This window comes from Pecten maximus, chromosome 13 (genome assembly GCF_902652985.1).
Source record: "Pecten maximus chromosome 13, xPecMax1.1, whole genome shotgun sequence".
NCBI lineage: Eukaryota > Metazoa > Mollusca > Bivalvia > Pectinida > Pectinidae > Pecten > Pecten maximus.
The window spans coordinates 15,194,163-15,215,535 of NC_047027.1; the positions used below are offsets into that span (position 1 = coordinate 15,194,163).

Sequence of the window (21,373 nt, forward strand, 5' to 3'; positions counted from 1 at the left end):
TACGTGAAAATGTGACGTCACAATAGGGCCATTGACCTTGCGTATTAATTTGTGAAAAATAATCCCTTATTAGATCAGTTCAATTATACATAAAACATGTTTTAGTTTTGAAAATCATTTTCAAAAATTAATCATAAGCGTTGATGTCAATTATTTTTTAGTTTCATAGAGGTATAAACAGATTCGCAAACTTTTGTAAGAATCCGCGATTCATACAGTTTGCAAACAAAATATTGTTCATACCCCAATGAAACAAAACAAAAACGCATCATTGCTTAAATGAGAAAAAAAGTAACGTTTTCAATTCGGCATGACACGGTTTTCTTTTTTCTTTTGTAAGAAATGTTTAATTAATTAGTTCTAAATCAGCGTTTCGGAATTTATGAAAATGTCTATGTAGTCTTTATAATTTGACTGATTTTGAATGTCTTTGAAGGCAAAAAAATAATTTCCGTATTGTTGGTACTACAAAGAATTCGTCATATAAGAGTCAATCAAGCTGTAAAAGGATGTTTTAGACATTATCATTGGGATATTACAGAAATTAGGTGTGTTATGACAGAATAAACCCTATAATGTATAGAGTAACAAATTTGAACGCAGATAAAAGCTTCTTCTGTAAGTAAGGTATAAAGAAATTAAAAATCAATAATGGGTTGATGTAGAAGACCCAAGTTTTAAAAATTCGTCACTTTTATATTTTAGTTAGCTAGAGGCTTACTGAACTTCGCCGTTAACGAATATATATCACTTGCGGACAGGTGTGAGTGCAAACCACTACCCCAATCCACGTTTACCTGTATAAAGTCTGTGAAAGCATGGCGAAGAGATGGATCCGTAGGCCAGTATACCGAGCTAATTGGGTTTACCTGGCTGGGCGCCTCAGGTGTTTCCGTGGTGATAGTGTGATGTATGTATACGACTTTGTAAGGGTGTATTCCTGTAGTCTCATTAGGGTGTTGGGATACCATACTGTCAGGTAGAAAAAAAATGTTTCACGACCAGACCCTGGAATCTTGAACGAGAAATGAAGGTATGTTGATTATGTAATGGAGTAACGGAATATTAATTCCGCTGAACTTCCTTTGTAAAGCTTGTAAACTTCACCTGGTAGGGTAGGATATATTACAACAGTATATACCATATGTATATATCTTGTTCGTATTGGGTATAACGCCCGACCAGAACCTAGGTTCACAATAACGAGGACGGGTGTCAAGGAAGTGTCAACAGGAAAAATAATAACCCACATAACAACGACAGAGAATAAATAAGTTTGAAGATGATACGTTCCCACGTGTCGTAATTGGTGAATGGTTTTGTATACAAATATATTTCCTATGCAAGATTTGATCTTTCGTTTTCCTGGTTCTATTAGTCAGCTTCTTTAGGTCTAAATTAACATACTACGCTAACTTGCAGTGGATGACTTTCTGAACAGCCAAGAAAAGGAGTTCTATAAAAGTGGCATTGGGGCTCTCAAACACCGCTGGCAAAAGTGTATAGATACTAAAGGGGATTATGTTGAAAAATAATACAATATGTCGGGCAAATTTCAAATCCTTCAATATGAGGCTCACAACTTATCAATCAGCCCTCGTAATGTTCATCTATCATCTTATTAATTATCTTTTAAAGTCAATCCCAATGATTTTAATATTAATACGGAGATACGGTTTGTAATATTAGTGATACATAATGTTCTCGTTGAAAGGTCAATACGTTACACTGTACCGTGTAAGTGACATGTCATGGAGCTTGGTGTCGTAAGCACTACAGGGTATTGCAGAACCCGGAAGTAGAGAGTATTCCATTTTAGTCAAGAAAGAAAATCTGCGTATTTATTCATGTATTAAACACACAAAAAATTCTATTCAGGTAAAATAGCACTTGTACATTTGGAAAGCATGCATACAAAATATGTTCTTGAAACAAATACTGACGTACTTATATGCATATCGTAAGACACATATTTACTCTAAACTATAAACAAACCAAAGACTTCATTGAGCCACATCCTCAACCAACAAATAAACAAACTATGCCACTATCACATGCTGACCTGATGGTAGAAAGACCCAGAAGTACAGAGAATATTTCCTTACGCAATCAAGATTAACACTAATAGTTGTATACTTTTTATTTGTTTTGACACGTTAAAATTTGAATATATCATTGGTAGTTTAAATCTGAACGGGATGATATTAATTAAATTGGGCAATCATTATGAAGTTAAATGTTTCAAAACTCAGAGTTGGCCGATTAAGATCAAATGTGAATAGCATGAAGGAATGATAGAATTGTTTCGTGGTCTGTCACTATCCTAGTAAAGAACAAATAATAAAAAAAAAAAAAAAATAAAAAAATTCAGTTCGAAGCTGACACATACAACAAACAATTAACAACGGCTAATGGACGATTTGTCTTTTATTCTGCAGTATTCCAGTGATGAGGCCATTATCAACAGCTCGTAAAGACAGGAAAGGACGCGCGCGTGAGGAATCTGTATCTTCAATATGAATATCCTCCTTTGGGTTATATTTGGAGCCCTGTATTTCTCGCCTTTGTCAGATCGAGGTAAGTGAGGGGTACAATAATATTATGAAAAGCTGACTACGAGAACGCCGATTTGGTTGTTGTTACAATGTATTCGAAACTAAAGTTTTCATGAGCCAGCTTTGTTGCCACCCGAACTTTCATTCTGAGAGTGAAGATTTACCAGGATTTCACCGAGAATTATATATATGGCGGGTGTCGTCGATGAAGGGGAAGACGCTTACCTCCGGAGCACGTGGTCTTATTCATACTTGTACTTTTTCGATGGTCACCATTCTGTCGATTTTGCCTTATGATTTCGTTATTATTTCGGCATTCCTAGTTATTATTGTCAAACATGAGACACGTAAGCACATTTGACTTAAGAATACAACAATATGCAGTTGCATGCAAACTAAATCAAAATCGATAATCGATAATACGACAATAAATATGAACACAAGGTCATTGAGACAGTAAAATGAGGATATACGACGGGTTCATAGACGGCACACGCTATCCTGATATATGTTAATAAATGCATTACATGTTCTCAAAGTGAGAACCTGATTAGTGGCAATGAAACCATGTTTATCAGAAATAAGAACTCGAAAAATGCCTCTGCTAACCAATTGCTAGTGCTTACGTTGACCTGGGTTTTTAATTAACAATCCTGAATTGAAACTTATTTTTTCATATTTCATGTAATTTCTTATTCGTTATAATTATTTGTTAGAATTTTGTGCAAAAGGAAAACAAAATAGGTAAAATATCGACGAACATAAATCTTTATCGAATGTTTATAGCGTACCACTTATAACGGCGAGAATTTTCATCTATGTCATTGCAGAGCAGTTAGAGGCCACGACAGCCCTGACAGCCGGAACTCTTATTACTTAACATCGAAACGGCCAGTCTATGGATACTTCTCCGCTTCCTTAGGTTTGATCCGAGTGTTAAACGATTCTCAAAGGACGTGATGGAAGATACAGGGATAACGGCTTTACTGAGGGACATGGGAATCCCTACCAAGGGCAGCTCTGGTACCAACAGACCTCCTCCTTACTCTCCATACGACTACACCAGTGGTCAGTACACCAGTGGTCAGTTCGGTGGGGGGTACGGACAGCAGTACTATCCTTATATGTACCAGTAAATCATGTGTTTGGGAATTGTATATATAATGTGTGGATTGAAAATATCACTTTTACCAGTAAAACGAATGTTTATAACTAATTCAGAGACTGACGGCCATATATGTATAACTAATTCAGAGACCGACGGTCATATATTTATAACTAATTCAGAGACCGACGGTCATATATTTATAACTAATTCAGAGACCGACGGTCATATATTTATAACTAATTCAGAGACTGACGGTCATATATTTATAACTAATTCAGAGACCGACGGTCATATATTTATAACTAATTCAGAGACCGACGGTCATATATTTATAACTAATTCAGAGACTGGCGGTCATATATTTATAACTAATTCAGAGACCGACGGTCATATATTTATAACTAATTCAGAGACTGACGGTCATATATTTATAACTAATTCAGAGACTGACGGTCATATATGTATAAAGCCCTGTAAAACTTGTATTCGAGAAATTAATATTTAATGTATTGGTTGAAAGACTTACGTGTAACAGAAAAAAAAATCCGCGGGATCTTTTCAGCTAATTCTGTGATTGACAGTATGCTTTTTGACATTATGAACAAAGATTATTGTATTATTTTATCTAATATGCAGAAATCCTACGGAAATGTGTTATGATATTATTATTATATACAACAAAAAATATATTTATTGGCACGAAAGAATTTCTTCGGAATACATTTAAACTCTAAAGGAGGGACGCTCAAACTTCAAGGGGATGATCGTTAAGTGTGTGAATTTGGTATTGTGAAAGAAATATGCAACATTCTTTTCTTACTTTCAGTTATTATTATCAAATTGTCTTTGTCGAGAATGTAGAAACTTCAGATTCCAACGGGGATGAATGATTTCAAAATTAAAGAAAAAACAACTTTTCTCAGGAGTAAGCCTGGACTCGTCCTTGGGTTATTGTATTGGACGTTTTGTCAGACACACAAAAAGTAACGAGTGATTTTTTCAATCCGTAGATTATATGAAATATTGTAATGCCCTGGTCTGTAATATTAAAAACACGAACACTAACTAGCATTCAGACAATTGAATTTATTTCAAATTGTTAAACGAAAATAAAAATAAAAAGATAATAATGAAACATTCAGCTGATGCACAGAGATAGGATAACAAACTTACTGGACAGGGTTGGCGGTATTAACAAATGTTTTTTGTAACCAAAACATAGTGCAGGGAATTTATTACGAAGTCTTTCAGTGTTTCCTTAAATATATTTGTTCAGTAACTGATATAAAAACGTATATCGTTTAAAGGGATATATTTCACCTCACACAAAAATGATCAGTTCACTTTTTACGCTCTTGGAGTCCAAAACAAAACAAAACTAGTTGTTTACCAATTTGTTTACCGGCGGTAGTTAAAGCCTGGTGGTTATTTTGGTAATGTATTCCTTGTATTTTGACACGACTTTAAAGTTTCATTGTGATAAATGTCTATAAACAATACTTGTGGTGATGTCATGTTCCATGGCGACATTATGTAATCATTGCTATGACATAATGTTTCACGACAGAATGGCATCACAATAATATGATGACGTCATGTTTATATGACAGTGTCAATGTCAATATAATTTAGATATAGATGCTCACTCTCACTACGTTACACGTAGTGATAATGAACATCTATGTTTTAATTAGATTGTGCCACCGTAATATAAACGTTGATGAGAATTTCTGTCGGCTAAATAGAATACCTCATGCCAAGGGTTTCTCACATATGTAATAATGTAGGGTGTGACAGGGCGTATCAATCCAAGAGCCCATAGGTAACACTGCGGCACAGTCTTCATCCGCGACACGACCAGACGGTGTCCCTGGGGACCAGTTGGAATACCGAAGTGAAACACCTGCCCTGCCCCATCTCCATTCACCTTCTACATCGATATCATTAGCGGCCATGAATACGGTTTGGAGGTCTGCAACGAGAACAGTAATGAGTTATCTATCCAGATTTTCTGGGGAATGTTTCCAGCAATATTAGAAATAAATATGAATTGCAAATCTTTATTTAAGAGGAATGTTTTGAATCACTTAATTATTTGTACGTTCAGTGTTTCGAAGCGATTAAAGTGAAGCTTTTCCCTTTGTATAACTGCGAACTGAACCAGTAAAAATGTATGATCGCAATTTTAATGATGTAGTCGTAGTGTATGTTATTATTTTTTTAGTGTTTACTGGATGTCTGCAATATTTAGATGAATTTAACAAAATAAGTGGACGATGGATGACCAAGGCGTAGTTATATGAAACGACAATACGGATCAAACTTGTGGTTGTGTTCTACGCATGGGCAGAGTCCTACTGGACGTCAGATATTGTAAGTGATGTCAAATATCGTCGTTGACCTTTTGTTTTAGTCAACGCAACACACTCGTATAGGTAGCGTGACATATATAATTTTCTCGGTCCATAAATTGCATGGATGAATAAGATAAAGATTTGATATGTGGATATTTTTCTTACTTCTAGCAGTCATTTCTTTCAAACAGAAGGTATTGATTGACTGAGAATCCAGTCGGGCTAGGGACCCACCGTAGGCAGCACAGTCATTCTGAAACATAAAACATATGCGACGTCATTGTACAGTAGCAATATCACTCTAAAATATGTCACTCTAAAGACAGCAACATGGAAATTTTAAAACGCAATGCCACTTTAGAATAAAGAAACATAAAATATGAACTTATGTCTTTCTGAAACGCAGCAACATAAGAGTGGACACATTACTCTAGTACAAAGCGATATATTTACATTCGAGTGCTGATTCTTTATATGAACATACCAAGTGATAACAACAAACATTTGACCATGAAAACACATTGAATACAGTATGAAAACATCGTTTCATGTGCTGATTTCCCACGCATTACATATGCTGAGTATGAATACGTCTGAAAGATATAACCCGGTTCATTTCCGTAAACTGGGTTTTCTTTGCCATCTTTCCATACGAAATAATACTATTTAGACACGAATTGTTGTATTTGCTAGTATTTGATTTTTTTTATAATACAAACTAAAAAAAAAACTATATAAAGATGACGTGACCAAACAAAAGGCCCATTGACCTTAACGGTCACGTGAGTTTTGGAATATATGTTTGGCCCATCCCATCAGCCAAGGGGGTCAGTCAGTGCCAACATGTGCATACCATCAAGCTGTCATCCCTTGCTGATAATGTTAACAAAGTTAGAATGATTCCCAGTAGAAACCAAACAAATGATAGTGAAAATGTGATTTCCCTAAATACACCTTAGTAAAAATTATCCCCTCTCCTCCCCAGGGGCAAACGTGAGACCCCAGGGTCATGGATATCACTGTTTCGGTAAAGCACCTTAAGACCTTTCTATCTGTGAAGAGTATTTGATTCTACCAAATCTAGGAGTTGAGAAGAAGATTTTTGAAATTTTAGTCAATTTGACCCTTTTTGCCCCGGCCCTCAAGCCCCTGTGAGGTTGGGACCATAGCATTCCCAATTTTTGTTGACCTTTGACCATGGAAGCTTCCTGTCAAAATTTCATTGAATTTGGTTGTGCGGTTTTGGAAAATTGTTTACAGACGTAGGCCGACGCACGACGCACGACGACGGGCAAAAGGCAATTAGAATAGGTCACTTGAAACTTCGTCTCGGGTGAACTAAAATACAATAGACCATTGTTGTTACATGTGACGTCGCTACGCACAAAATACAATCACCAGGTGATAATGTGTGTCGGTTAATATTCAATTCAATTCATTTTATTACGTTTGGCTTGACAGCCAATCAGTGGTGTACAAAACATATTACATAATATTACATATTGTACAGAATACAAAGAATAACATATGAAGATGAACATTAACATTATAATATACATATTACATAAGGTACATTATAATATTTACGATTAATCTATATATACATTTATCAATACATTTGCAACATAATTAAACACATATTACATCATTCTCTATTTTTTTGCGTGTATAATGAATTTACCTAATCTGTGTAGTTCCTTTATTTTATTTGAGTTCAGTAAATTTAAAACTTTAAAGACAGAAGGTTTGTACCAGTAATATTTTTTGATAAATTTCTTCCTTATCTCTGAATATTTAGGACATATAAGTAAAAAGTGAAATTCATCCTCAACCTCGTTTTGAGTACAGTTTATACAAAGTCTATTTTTCCTGTCAATATTTCTACTTCTACCAACTTCCATAGCAAGATTGTGTGCAGACAAGCGTAACTTAGTTATTGCAATTCTATGTTGTTTATGTAATGATTTGGTTAAATAATATTTTAAAGTGACATTGTCTACAAGATACTTATATAAGTCACACTTACTAGAAATACTTAAAGAATTAAATATCGTCTGCTTAGCCTGATCCTCAAGACCCTGTTTAATCAAAGGTAATAATATGATGTCGGAAGGAGTATGCCTCACCCATATAAAACCCAACCCAAGTTCAAAATGTTTCTGTTTTACAAATACTAACCAATTAGATTTTGGATAAACTTTTTCAGTTTCTAGTAACAAAAAACTGTAAACTTCATTTAAGATACAATTTTCATGACTTAATAACTTAAACCAATATTTTATCATCCTAATTATGTGCTCATTTGCCAGTGGCAATCGACCTAATTCAACATAAACCATAGCACTACAGGTAGATTTCTTAACACCAAGTATATTTTTACAAAATTCCAAATGAATTTTTTCTATTACTGTAGAATTATACCTCCCCCATATTTCACAAGAGTAATTTAAAACACTTCCAACAAATGTATCAAAAAGATTTAGCAATGTCTTAATATTTAGTTGAAAACGGTTGCATTTGGACCGTAAAGCAAAAAGTGCTTTACGACCCTGATCAGCCACATGCTTAACCATATGGGTAAACTTATTATCAAATCTGAACAGGGCACCGAGATAACAAAAATTGTCTACTATATCAATGTTACAGCCATTATATTTCCAAAATTCATTGTCTTTTATACGACCACCATTTCTGAAAACAACTATCTTGGTTTTATCCGTATTCACTTCTAGATTCCATTTTTCGGAGTATTCATATAAGTTATTTAAGAGATTTTGAAGACCATCGATTGTTTCAGAGATTAATACTAAATCATCTGCAAACAGTAGTAGGAATAAACTCAGTTCTCCAAAGTCGTAATTGGTGGCACCGTTTTCAATAAAACTATTTTCAAAATCATTAACAAATACAGAAAAAAGTAACGGGGACAATATTTCGCCTTGCATCAATCCGACATTGTTTGTGAAATAATTTGAGCATCTGCCATTAATTAATACACACGACTTTACCAAAGAATAAAGGGACTTAACTGTCTTTAGGAATTTACCTCTGATGCCCAACTTTGATAATTTATACCACAGACTTACCCTATCAACGTAATCAAATGACTTACGAAAATCAACAAAACAACAATATAATCTCTTTTTTTCTGACAAAGTTTTGAAATAATTGATTGCAAAGCAAAGATAGCGTCCACAGTACTAACTCCAGGACGAAATAGACTATAAAACATTTGGGAAATGTTAGACAAGAAATTAAAATAAAACAGAGTTAAACAATTAGAAAATATTTATGAAAGGCACGTGCCATTTTCACATAAACATCAATACATATGGACTTCCGGTGACGTCTCGAAAGATTACATATTTTGTTGTGAATCATTACATAATAGACGTTTCCCTGTCTACGTTCATGTTAACATGCTGAATGTAGCCGATAAAGCAGAACACGCCCCCACCCCCACCCCCACCCCCACCCCTTACGAGACACCTAGTCCTCTTGTACTTTTAATGGTATCAATGCAGATCGGTGTTTTGTTTATATTTAGCTTTTGTTTATTTTGAGTTTGTTTGCACTATAAACCTGCCGCCGTAAGCTCCATAATCCTCGGCCATCGTTCACATCATTTTAATAAGACTTAATAACAAAAACGTTTGCATGTTGCCATTCGTTATCTATGGCCCTCTCCCAGAAGGTTCCTAATCCTCGTAATCCAGAATCTAATTATGTATAAACCTAGACTTTGTACACACAGAGGATTATTTTGGGTCGATCCACCATCCCCTTGACATAGTCTTACGGTTTAAATATTACCTCAGCATCTGCCCATGGTTTCTTATCTCTTCCAAACCAGTAAAGTGTCTTTATAAATAACACGAAGTCAGGCACGTATGTCAGAGCTACAGAAAAAAAGAATTATTATACATTGAAATATGCACCAGACGAATAACAGTCAGGACGATCATTGGTCACTGACGATTACAATGATCACGTGTAATAACAGTCAGGACGATCATTGGTCACTGACGATTACAATGATCACGTGTAATAACAGTCAGGACGATCATTGATCACTGACGATTACAATGATCACGTGTAATAACAGTCAGGACGATCATTGATCACTGACGATTACAATGATCACGTGTAATAACAGTCAGGACGATCATTGATCACTGACGATTACAATGATCACGTGTAATAACAGTCAGGACGATCATTGGTCGCTGACGATTACAATTATAATGATCAGGTGTGATATGACAAGGAATGAATCATGTATTACAAATGTCATAAACTAAAGAAACATACATTGCATGAATTACATGACACTGTTAAATGACGTAGGGATTATTGTTAGAGCATTCCTCGTGTGGAATAGAAGTTATACTCAGAAACTCAGAAAAAACTACATCATCCGCAGAATTTGTATATCCATAATTTAGAGTAGATTAAACGTACCTATACAATGCTGTTTGCCGTTCCCCAGAGCGACACATCTCTCATCTGCTGTACAGGTATGGTTACCACACACACCTACTAGGTCCTTTGTTGGTGCAGAGGAAATGTCAACACCAATCGGATAACATTACAAAATGCTGTAACTAGACTGAGGAACATCTAGTATAATATTGTTGATATACACAGAGACTTCGAAAAGATGCTGGGACCCATAATATTCACCATATATTTCATACTTTATTACGTAAAAACAACAAAATTCCTTTAAACTGTGAAGTTTCACAATTTTGCAAATATACCTTTGATCAGATTATAATGGAATGTATGTGATACCAAGCTAACACTAGCTTAACTTATATCAAGGGGGCTTTGTATGTCGCATTGCACCTGTCATAAAACTAGAAAAGAAATAAAGCAAAATGGCTCTTATAACTTTTAATCATTTAAACAAATAAGAACACAAGGTAAAATATTTACGTTTTGGTTATCATTGCTGTCTGATAAACAAACTCACCATGAGTAGTGGACGTGGCCAGTCAGTCCTATTACTGGTGACGTAATTCTGGTCATTCGTATCTTTGACCACAGCCAAAGTCCCTCCAATGTCACAGGTCAGGTCTGTACGGTGATACGTAATCGTTTTACACCGAGATTGCAGCCAACACTCTTTAATACAGTCTCTCAGGGAATATAATTCTTCATGTTGAATTCCCCCAGATATAATTTTCTGCCCACTGACAAATCTCTTCATCATGTCTGAACTGACTTCCACACAGCTTGAACACTCCGAAAGTTGCACAAATGTGAACATGAACAGTGCAAAGACCGAAGAAAACATATCGATGGTCAAGAATATCGGGTCCCTCTGTATTAAAATGAGAAATGCAGGTTCCGTGCCCAATATAAAATATTTATAGTGGAATTTCGTGATATGATATGCATTGTGATTGGGTGGCGCAGCAGATCACGATCTTGGTAAATGTCAATGAGTCACGTGACGTGACCCTCCCAAGTGTGTTCTGGTTTTCCGTTTCGATCGTCAAAGAGACCAAAAATAGACCTAATAGACCTATACCCGGGTTAATAAAAACGGTCAACCATGATAGAAGGAACGTGTTTCATAGATATTTTAAAAATAATGATGATATTTGAAAATAAAAGTCAGCAATGATCTAATCAATTTACACCAACATCATTTCACACCGCAATATCCGGCTCTGTTTGTAGTTCTTTGTTTGATTTCCTTCCAACACAAACACGAACAGATGTGATAGTTCAATACCGGAAATACCCGGGTAACCATCAGTCTACCACAATCTGCTGGTAAAGAATGTTGGGGTTTATGATTGAGAGGTATGGGGAAGCATATTGCTTTATTTCGTTATCGATGTCGCCCCATACTTGAGCAGTGGTATAATCTCACTTCCTGTCACAATAGGCGAACAATTATGTTCCTCGCCGAATTTTATGGACATTCGAGAGCACATAGATATGATCCATGTCATGTTACCACATTGGCGGCTACAAGGGACCCCTATTCCCGCAGAATGAGCGATGGTCTTTAGCTTATTGATAGGCTGACGTTATAGTACTATCGATACCATCTCTCCCCTAATGTATAACCATATATGTTCGTGAAAGTATCCCCCGGACTCGTATTATTGGATCTTGACATGACCTGCAGCTTTCTATTCTAAATTGTTGTACGAGTGCGTATTTATTTCAGGATATTATATTATGGAGATATTTGAAATACTTTAGGACTGGGGCAACGGGCAAAATATACGATATCCCTGTCGCAGCCATGGTTGCACCAAATGCAGCATTTGGAAGTCGGCTTCCGAACAGCTCAAGCTGTCTATCTGTCATTCGAACATATAAAAGCTAACGACATACTGAAAGTAATGATCTATTCTAACTATCTGTCGGAGTCTTGGCAACAGCTATCTGGAAAATACATATACGAAAAATACTAATTATACGATGCAATTTTTTCCTGTAAATAAATAAAGTTCTCATGCTATATTTTGCTTCGTACCTAGACATCTAGTTAAAGAAACATCAAACAGCACTACGAAAATGGTGTTGTCATTTCCACCAATAAATTATGAATTTCATTTTACCGATTAAAACCGTCTGTAGCTAAAGTTTAGCATCTCTGTGGAACAAAGAGTAAAATTGATATGCAAACAACAAATTACCCTCGATTAAGCCAACTATTGGTGAATGGTCTCCTGTATAACATGTCTCAAACTTTTATTCGGTTATACTAACATAATTATGCAAAAGTATGAACTATCTGAAGGCTGTCGGTCTGACCACAAGAGTCACATTCATCCTTTCATAATATTTACATTATGTACATGTATATATTTTTACATATTTAGTTTGTTTCGTGTTATTTTTTGGCCAAATTAACCGGTGCCGTTAGGAATATCATGATACTCAATCAAATTAATTATGGTATCCCAAGGAAAAAGTCGAAATAAAGATACAAATCGATTTATGTTTATTACGTAATAGGCCTGTTATCCAGTGAATGCTACTAGTGTAAACATATCCTGGAGCGTTTTTCATTGGATGTGCCAGTCAGAAATCGATTGTGACGTCATACTATGATCAGTGACGTGACGTCATGAATTGATTGAACCATCCACATTTTGACTTTGAAACCCGTTTCCTGGAGGTATGCGAGAAAAAGACTACTGACATAATAAGCCAAAACGTAATTCAAAGTCGGTAAAAGGTGGACAAAATATATAAAACAAAAAAATATTTGCATGGAGACTCGTTGTAAAGTATTAGAATAAGACTGTGTGTTTCGTAGGGTGAGTATCTTCTGCTTCAACGACGACATCCGTCAAACAAATCTAGGTCACCTACGGCCCTGCCAAAAAATCTAGGTCACAACGATATCCACCAAATTAATCTAGGTCACGACGACCCCGCCAAACAATCTACGTCACGACGACACCTGCCAAACAAATCTTAGTCAAATCTGGATTAAGTCACGATCTCAAAATGAGAACTAGAGCGGCGACAGCAGAACCACTCGGCATATCACAACACGTCTGACTTCATATTACTTGAATATTTCCATGTGAGACCAAGCTGTCAGCGATAGAACTTTACCATGTTTTTAATCAACCTGCAACTCTCGCAATCCTGTGTTGTTAATTTAACCGCCAATTGTCGACATCAGTCACGGGAATGGTGATAATGAGAACGAGTCCTTTAATATCGAGTCAACTGTGTAGGGGATGTAGTGATATCAATAATCTAGAAATAGAAAATCAACAATTGGCAATTTGAAATCACAACGCTTATCATACAGCTTAGATGTAAGCTGTTCGTGGTGTTTTATGTAAACATCGAGGTAAGTGGCTGATATTGAAGGAGCTTCCTTGATTTCAAGTTCTACAGATCGACATGTCAATCAAGTGTTTATTATTTAAAGATAACACATTTTCAATATGCATTATGTAGCTATAGGTGAAATCAAGGACTCTGCTATCTGCTCCGATAAGTGCTTCAATATCACCAGCTTCATATAAAAACAAAACAAATCGGTCAACAGACGGGCACAGCTTGTTCCCATGGTAATGCCAATCGTCTGTTTGATTTGCCAAGGCTTCCAAAAAAATAAATCTTTAACTCGTTTCATGAAATCTCATAAAGTGAAAACTAATTGTATATGGTATATATAGCGTCATAAACGTGCGACTTTGTATAATATATATAGATTTATAAACTAGATACTAAATATTAGAAAGATTAACTCAAAAATCAAACATAATATGTATGTCAGCACAGTAAAATCTAGCAAGTCAAGACTGGTAGCAACACCGATACATCTATAAGGATTGTACAAAAACATGAGCTATCAACATCTTTTTAAAAACAAATCCAGAGCTAGATGTGGTAAAACCGAAATTATTCAAACTGCACCATACAACTGTGTTTTTATTTCCAGGACTCGTCAGTCATACTAACGGCTTAAATTGCTCACTAATATTTAATAAGATGGTCGGTATCAATAACAAATCTTCGAGTCAAATTCCATAAAACATGTATCATAGTATTGTCTCCACGTTAACAGCCACATAGAAATACTTGGAGATAATGAACAGTAACCGTTGGGCAATATAGAGAGGGCAATCGGGAACCGTCGGCACTTTCCGTAAACGATTTTTTTTTTTCGTTTACGGAAAGTGCCGACGGTTCCCGATTGCCAGAGAGGGTAACTGAAACAGAAGTGATCATCTAATCCTGTAACATTTGTCTCTCAGTTTTTATCTTTTGTTTCAAGTTGTTAAAAATTAATACACTAATATACTGGCTCGATGACATTTTATGAGTTAAAAGGTGAAGAATAGGATGAAAATGTTTGAGCTCGATCTCATGTGACGTTACTGTTGCGAGGACTTAATAATCAGTTCGTTGGTCCTGGTTTTGAGATCGACATTTTTGGTTCTGTGTGACCTATACATGATCGCCACATCAGGCTGGTTCTTTAGTTATCAGTTAAGAATATGGAAATAGTGATCTTCTTTGGTGTCTTCGGCAGTATCCTTCAGTGAGGTAGTGCTATAAAGTTGGTATCAGTTTCGCAACATCACAAGGAGACAAACAAACGTACCGCAGCCACCACAATGATATTGATATTTTGTTTTATTCTCGTAAACAGTACATTACAGAGAATATAAATATTAACAAGTGGGTAGCAATAATGTATCCAAAGCCTATACCACAAGCATGTATTTCTCGCACAGGGGAGGCCGTCATTAAACATTACAGAACCAAAACCAAACCTTTCTATGACTACGAACACAGGCTAAATCGTTCGTTCATCGTCACCTGGCTATCAATACTTCAGACTCCCGACATCAATGATAAGTCCTAAAAGGTAGCTGTATGATAAAATTAAATTAATTTCGGCTCTTCTATATGCACGTGTTACTCTGAATTTCTATTAAAATGTGTTGATATCCTGTGTGTGTCTTTTGTACAATTCTTACAACGAAAGGGACTTACTTATTGACTAGTAAGATCCGAGAGCCAGATTCTAAGCTGTCAGATATGTAGATACGAATCTCATTATTGTATGTTGTGTGATTAAACGTAGTTTATCTTTTTATCCACTGACCCAGTCATTTGTTCAGTCAATCCTTCATTCAAACGTCCCACCATCGTTTCCAGCTACAATCGTATTGTGATGTAATAACTTGATTTGATCTACATTGGTATGCGTTTTATTATCGCTTTCCTTTTCCGCTTTCTGCAGCGCCGTGATGCAAATTTGGCAAATATTCGAGAGAGGGATAAATGATATTGCAAATGTATAGCTGTGAACTTATTAAAAGCATATTTTTTCAATAAGATGACAAACAGTAAAAATAGATATTAATTACTTACTTTTTGACTAAAGTGTTTACCAATAAGGTAGCAAACTATCTTAGATTTACGAAGAAAACAAAAATACTAAATATCAATTCAAAGTTTACAGTAACGACAAAAACGTCAAGATATACAAACTCTTGCACAAGAATATGGGCAATAATGTATCAAGGGAGATAACCCCTATGAGTTAAACGGCTTAAGGTAAGATCGGTGTTTGGTGTGATGTTACAATGATAACAATACTATATCCGCATGGTATAAATACCGAGCAAATCCATTAGACAAACGGACAAGAATAGAGCCAGAATGATTTTGCAAACCGACATGTATGAAAATATTCATAAAAAATGTCCAAATCGTAGTAAATTGTTGTATAACTCTGAAAGGATGACAACCGAGAACGATGGAAAAAAACCAACATAAACACACACACACACACACAAGAAAAAAAAAGAAAAAAAAAAAAAAAAAAAACAACAAATGTATGGAAAATTTTTCTATATTTACAAACATATGAGATACATATTTGCGCCCGATTGCTCAATCATTTTCGGAAGTCTGTCACTTCAGTATCGGGTTTACTAATTCAAACAGCGAGGTTTTCCATTTTCCTGCGAATCCAACAGAGAACAATTGTATAGGACAGTTTAGACATAGAGGTTACACCACGAGTGGTTGTTGGATATGGAATTTATTTCACACGAGTAAGTTATTTTTTAAAAGTTACAAAAGACACGAGCTTTAGCGAGTGTTTTTTGCAACTTTTAAAAAATAACTTACGAGTGTGAAATAAATTCCATATCCAACAATTTCGAGTCGTGTGACCTGTTTCTACCACAATAATATCGGCTTGAATCAAAAGGAAACGTGGCCAAGTATAATTTCGCGTATGCAAATAAAGTGTACCGGTGACGTCCGGGACCCGGTGATGTGACGTCATTAGATTATTGATGACGTCAATAACAATTGCAGCTTGGGTCAAAGTTCACCGTGTTAGCCAATCGAAATGCGTACAGAGTTTATACCACGTGTGGTATAAACAGATTGTTAATCAACAGCTGTAATGATTAACTGATGGTCTGAGAGTTGAATAGCACGGGGTATTGTGGTAGAAGGTGGGATAAACAATACCTATACATATATTTGGACTGGAGTAGAGAGAGCTGTTAAACTGATTATAACACAAGACGTGTTTTAAATCAATACTGAATGCTGATCTAACCCCATAGATGTCGTATAGTAATCTAACAGAGGAAGTGTACCGGGCTATAAGCTATTATCGCCTGTGACTAATTTCTTAACTTAGATGTTTGGAAGCAGTAAAATATGTTCCAACCGACATGGTGCCTATACGGTATCGAATTATCAACTGAAGAAGAGGCAATTTACGCCAGTGTAGACATATCACTAGTAATACATGTTATCGAGATGAATGGTCTTTCAGGTTTGCTTTCAGATATTTTTTCATTAATACCAAATACAGGAGAAAAAAGGACCTAACAACTGAACGAGCGTCGATCGATATTTAAAAAAGATTATATTAAGTACAATACATTAATGGGCATTTGGCAACAAGATGCGTCTATAGCCCCCTCCCTATATTCATTAGGCATTGCAATAATGTATAAATAGAATGCTTGAAACAGTTGAGCATTAATTATTATCAATTAATTTAAGTGTATGAGGTAAACATTGAAACTGTTTGCAAGTTAATTCATTGTTAAATTCAAAGTGCAGTTTGAAAATCATTTATATAAGTCAACGTAATATTTCGAAATGCTGCAAAGGTAAAATAAGAACAAAAGATTTATAAGCAGGCAATTTAAAAAGTACAATGAGAATAGAACCAGGTGCCGCGGATATGTGACACTATCAGGCCGCCGTAGTCGGAGGAGAAACCCAGTCTGTAAACTGTATGTTATAATTGTATAAGGTATATTGACGTCTGTCCCGATGGATATACATGGTATAGGAAAACATCCGGGGTGAGTATACTACTATCTACCATAGAAATATTCTGTTGAACAATATCACTTAGTGTCAGATTCACTAGGTATGGAATCGTTCATTGAGACAGCGACGTGTGATCTGATCACACAACAACACTCGATAATAAACAAATCATTTCTCAGTGTGATTTTGTGTAGATATTCTGGCAGTGAACTACGTATTCAATCCAGCATACATTTAACCATAAAAATAACAAACATACTATTTCCAGTACTTTATCGTCTGTGTTAACTTGCCGTCTTACTACACGAAAACCACCACCTTATTGTGGCAATATATACATGAATAACTGTTGATAGGAGGTCAAACATTAGCTAGTATTTATCAATAACGGTATTTCAATAACTACGACAAAGGCAACCTTTTGTTAAGACATCAGGTGTAAGGCAGGTACAGAGTTAAACAGGAGAGGCTAATCGTTCTAAAAAAAATGTTATACTTCTCTTTAATGGGGTGTCTACAACACATGCCAAGTATGCTTGATATATCGATCTGAACAAATCACATTGGCACCGTGCCAGACTGTTTGTTATACAGCACAGATTTTTAAATGTGTCCAGTACATATGTACCTTGTCAGAACTAGGTACGGAAGCACAGCAGTGTAACTAAACAATAACTCACATTTGTTCTTTGGAAGTTAGATATCTACAGCGTACTGTCAGATGTAAATTTCTTACCGAAACTTTCGTTTTTGGTTAGACTGGCCCCCTGTTTATAGAATATTAAAATTATAAATAAAATTGACCTTTGTGATTTTGGTCCCTAGGATATGTCTGATTCTCACCCGAACCTAAGTTTCAAACTAGGGGGAAATCATCTGGTATAAGAATTTACCTGAGCAATTAAAAAGAAAACTTTCGTGGCCATTGTACATTAAGAATATGGTCTTTCTATACGGTTAAAACTCAGTATAGTGTCACCAGTTACCAGGCAGTATCATTGTGGATATTTTAAGAGGATATGAACTGAATGTAAGAACAATAGAAAAATAGTTACCTATATACAAACTTTAAACCTCTGCACCTCTGGAATATGTCGTTATATAAACGAAGGCTCGTCAGTCATCGCCTTCTTTGATATACATGTACATCAAACGAATCTCGAGCTCACCAAAACAATAAATTGTCTGACTTTGATACTGGTTGTCGCTCCTCTGTGATATTCAAAAGAAATGCACCAGCTTAGCGATTGGTCAATGTTGCTTCCCTCGCACCAATCAAATGGCTAGTCGTATGCCATCCGTTTAACCATGACATATTCAAGGGTGTGCCCGATAGTCAGCGTAGTCGGATAAATATCTAGAACAGACCTCGATCTTATATATATATCATATTCATTACATCTAATTCCGTAGGTAGACATAGATCAATGGGGTATACAATGAATTTGAAATTGATACAAATTATATAACCTGGTTAAGATTAACCTGGTTAAGAAATCGGCACTCCAACGTGGAGTGAATAGTCTTATATTCAGTCAACTGATTGAGATAAATGCAAATCTAACAATTATTTAGGTACACTTTTATAATGTTTTAGCGAGCTGAAAGTATAAACAAATTAACACTATACTCTATTATACTTTTCTACAGTTTTTTGCAGGTATAGAGTTTCCTGAGATGTTGGTAAAGAGACCTTGCCACTTTGACAAGCTTCCAATATGTAGGCATACGATCAAGAGCACAACATGTCGGCAAATCATCTAGTGTCCAACATGTCGTCAAATCACCCAACGAAACAGTCTCCTAGTCATCTTGATGAGTGTCCAACATGTCGTCGCCGCGCGGCACGAATGGAACGTGAAGCTGTCAAATCCGTGCCAAAGAGAGTAAAACCACCGAAAACAGCAAAACCAGTAAAAACTAAAGAGAAGGTATTCATTCCGAAGCCGGTCGGTGAATCCACTTCCCTGGAAAGTGGCTTTATTATTTCCCACATCCACGCACTGTCACAGGATCACGCCTACGTTTGGCACTATAGCGAAAAGAAAGTTCTAGTGATGAATAAAAGTGGCGTGGTGGAACAAGTGCTTGAAATTGACACAAAAAGTAACGTCACGGATATTTGTGTATCTCCTCAGAGTGGAAATATATGGTACGCATGTGGGAATGGAGGCATGTTTGAGATGATAAAAAACAAGACAAGTTTGAACCGATTTAATATCGGATTTGAACCACGCTGTTTGTGTGTGTCTTCCAAAAACCAAGTCCTAGTGGGTAGAGAATGTAATATGATTGTTTTCAATACAGACGGAAGTGTCGTCATGGATCTAGGGGAGATAAATCCAGATGCTGATCTGATCGAGTTTTGTCCAAGTAAAATAGCGCAGTGTCCTTACACGGACTATTTTTGTGTTTGTGATTTCTTCCACCATTACTTTGTTCTCCTGGACACATCACTTAAAATCATCTGGTGGTTCCGCGGATCTACTGTTACGCATTCTGGGGGCGTTGTCATGGAAACTGGATATTCTAGTCCGGATTTGTTTTGGCCTCACACCGCGGCGTTTGACAAAGATGGGACTATAATCATAGGCAATAAGGGAGATAACAACGCTTTGGTAGCCATAGGGCGAGATGGCCGTGTGATACAGGTCATCTCGAGGGAGGAGGACGAACCGTACGCTTTATGTCTACACAAAGATGGCCACTTGTGGGTGGGACTGGACACACGCCTCGTCAAAGTTTATCAGTTATCGGGAAAACAGATATCACGTTCACAGAAGCTGAGTTTGAAGTAAACATTTAGATACATATAGTAAGTGTCATCACGCACAAAAAAGGGACAGGAGAGGCGACAAAAAGAAAGACGCTAAAACTAAAGGAAAGGCAACATGTTTTCATTTGTTCCTTAAAAAAGATACGTAAACATTATTAATCTTATAAATGTAATGGCCGGGATTATCACTATAAGTAACTTTTATTCGCAAAGTTTGTTTTCCCTTTCGTGTTGATACATTTGGCTTGTCATATATATTTAGAGTATTATTTTATGAATGAAAATACGGATGTTTTCAGATTTCAACCAATGTATAATGAAGTACACGTCGAACGATCCATCCATAGTTATATTACATGCCTATGACACAATGGTAAGAAACAGAGAACAATATTGTAACGGTCTTACAGTTTTGCAAGTCAAAGTGTGCAGAGTATGATGTTGTAGATGTATATTCTAACCATTTTCTAAATAAACACAGATCGTGTGAATCATTTGAAACAGTTATGACACACCCAGCTGACATAGTGTTGAGGAATAACAGGGGGCATCATTATGTGTGGAGGTACCGCTGACAATCTTATTTGTCAGTTTGTGTTAACGTCAACAAAGTTTTGAGTTCCTACATCATGCGTCACAGAAGGTACTTATTGGTGCCTAATACAACACATGAAGGTCGAAAAGAACAGAAATGAAGTAAAAAGCAAATATTTTCTAAACATACAAAAAAAATGTTATTTTTTATATTTACTTGTTTATTTGTTAA

At 35.9% G+C, this 21,373-nt stretch overlaps 2 protein-coding genes and 1 long non-coding RNA gene across 3 annotated transcripts; 2 read left to right on the plus strand and 1 right to left on the minus strand.

Moving 5' to 3' along the window:
- The first annotated feature begins 901 nt into the window (after nt 1–901).
- Nucleotides 902–5,852, plus strand: LOC117341130. The gene is made up of 3 exons (XR_004535554.1): nt 902–1,033; nt 2,439–2,577; nt 3,386–5,852. It is a non-coding gene; the product is annotated as an uncharacterized LOC117341130 (long non-coding RNA).
- LOC117341129 lies at nt 4,865–11,384 on the minus strand. Its single transcript, XM_033902973.1, has 4 exons — nt 10,993–11,384; nt 10,479–10,563; nt 9,831–9,916; nt 4,865–6,270 (listed from the first exon to the last, which is right to left on the minus strand). The coding sequence occupies exons 1-4, from the start codon at nt 11,314–11,316 to the stop codon at nt 6,073–6,075; spliced, it is 693 nt and encodes a 230-aa protein (XP_033758864.1). The 5' UTR covers nt 11,317–11,384; the 3' UTR covers nt 4,865–6,072.
- A 6,393-nt stretch (nt 11,385–17,777) lies between these two features.
- LOC117341416 lies at nt 17,778–21,130 on the plus strand. The gene is made up of 2 exons (XM_033903264.1): nt 17,778–17,863; nt 19,482–21,130. The coding sequence occupies exon 2, from the start codon at nt 19,577–19,579 to the stop codon at nt 20,627–20,629; it is 1,053 nt and encodes a 350-aa protein (XP_033759155.1). The 5' UTR covers nt 17,778–17,863; nt 19,482–19,576; the 3' UTR covers nt 20,630–21,130.
- The last annotated feature ends 243 nt before the right edge of the window (nt 21,131–21,373 follow it).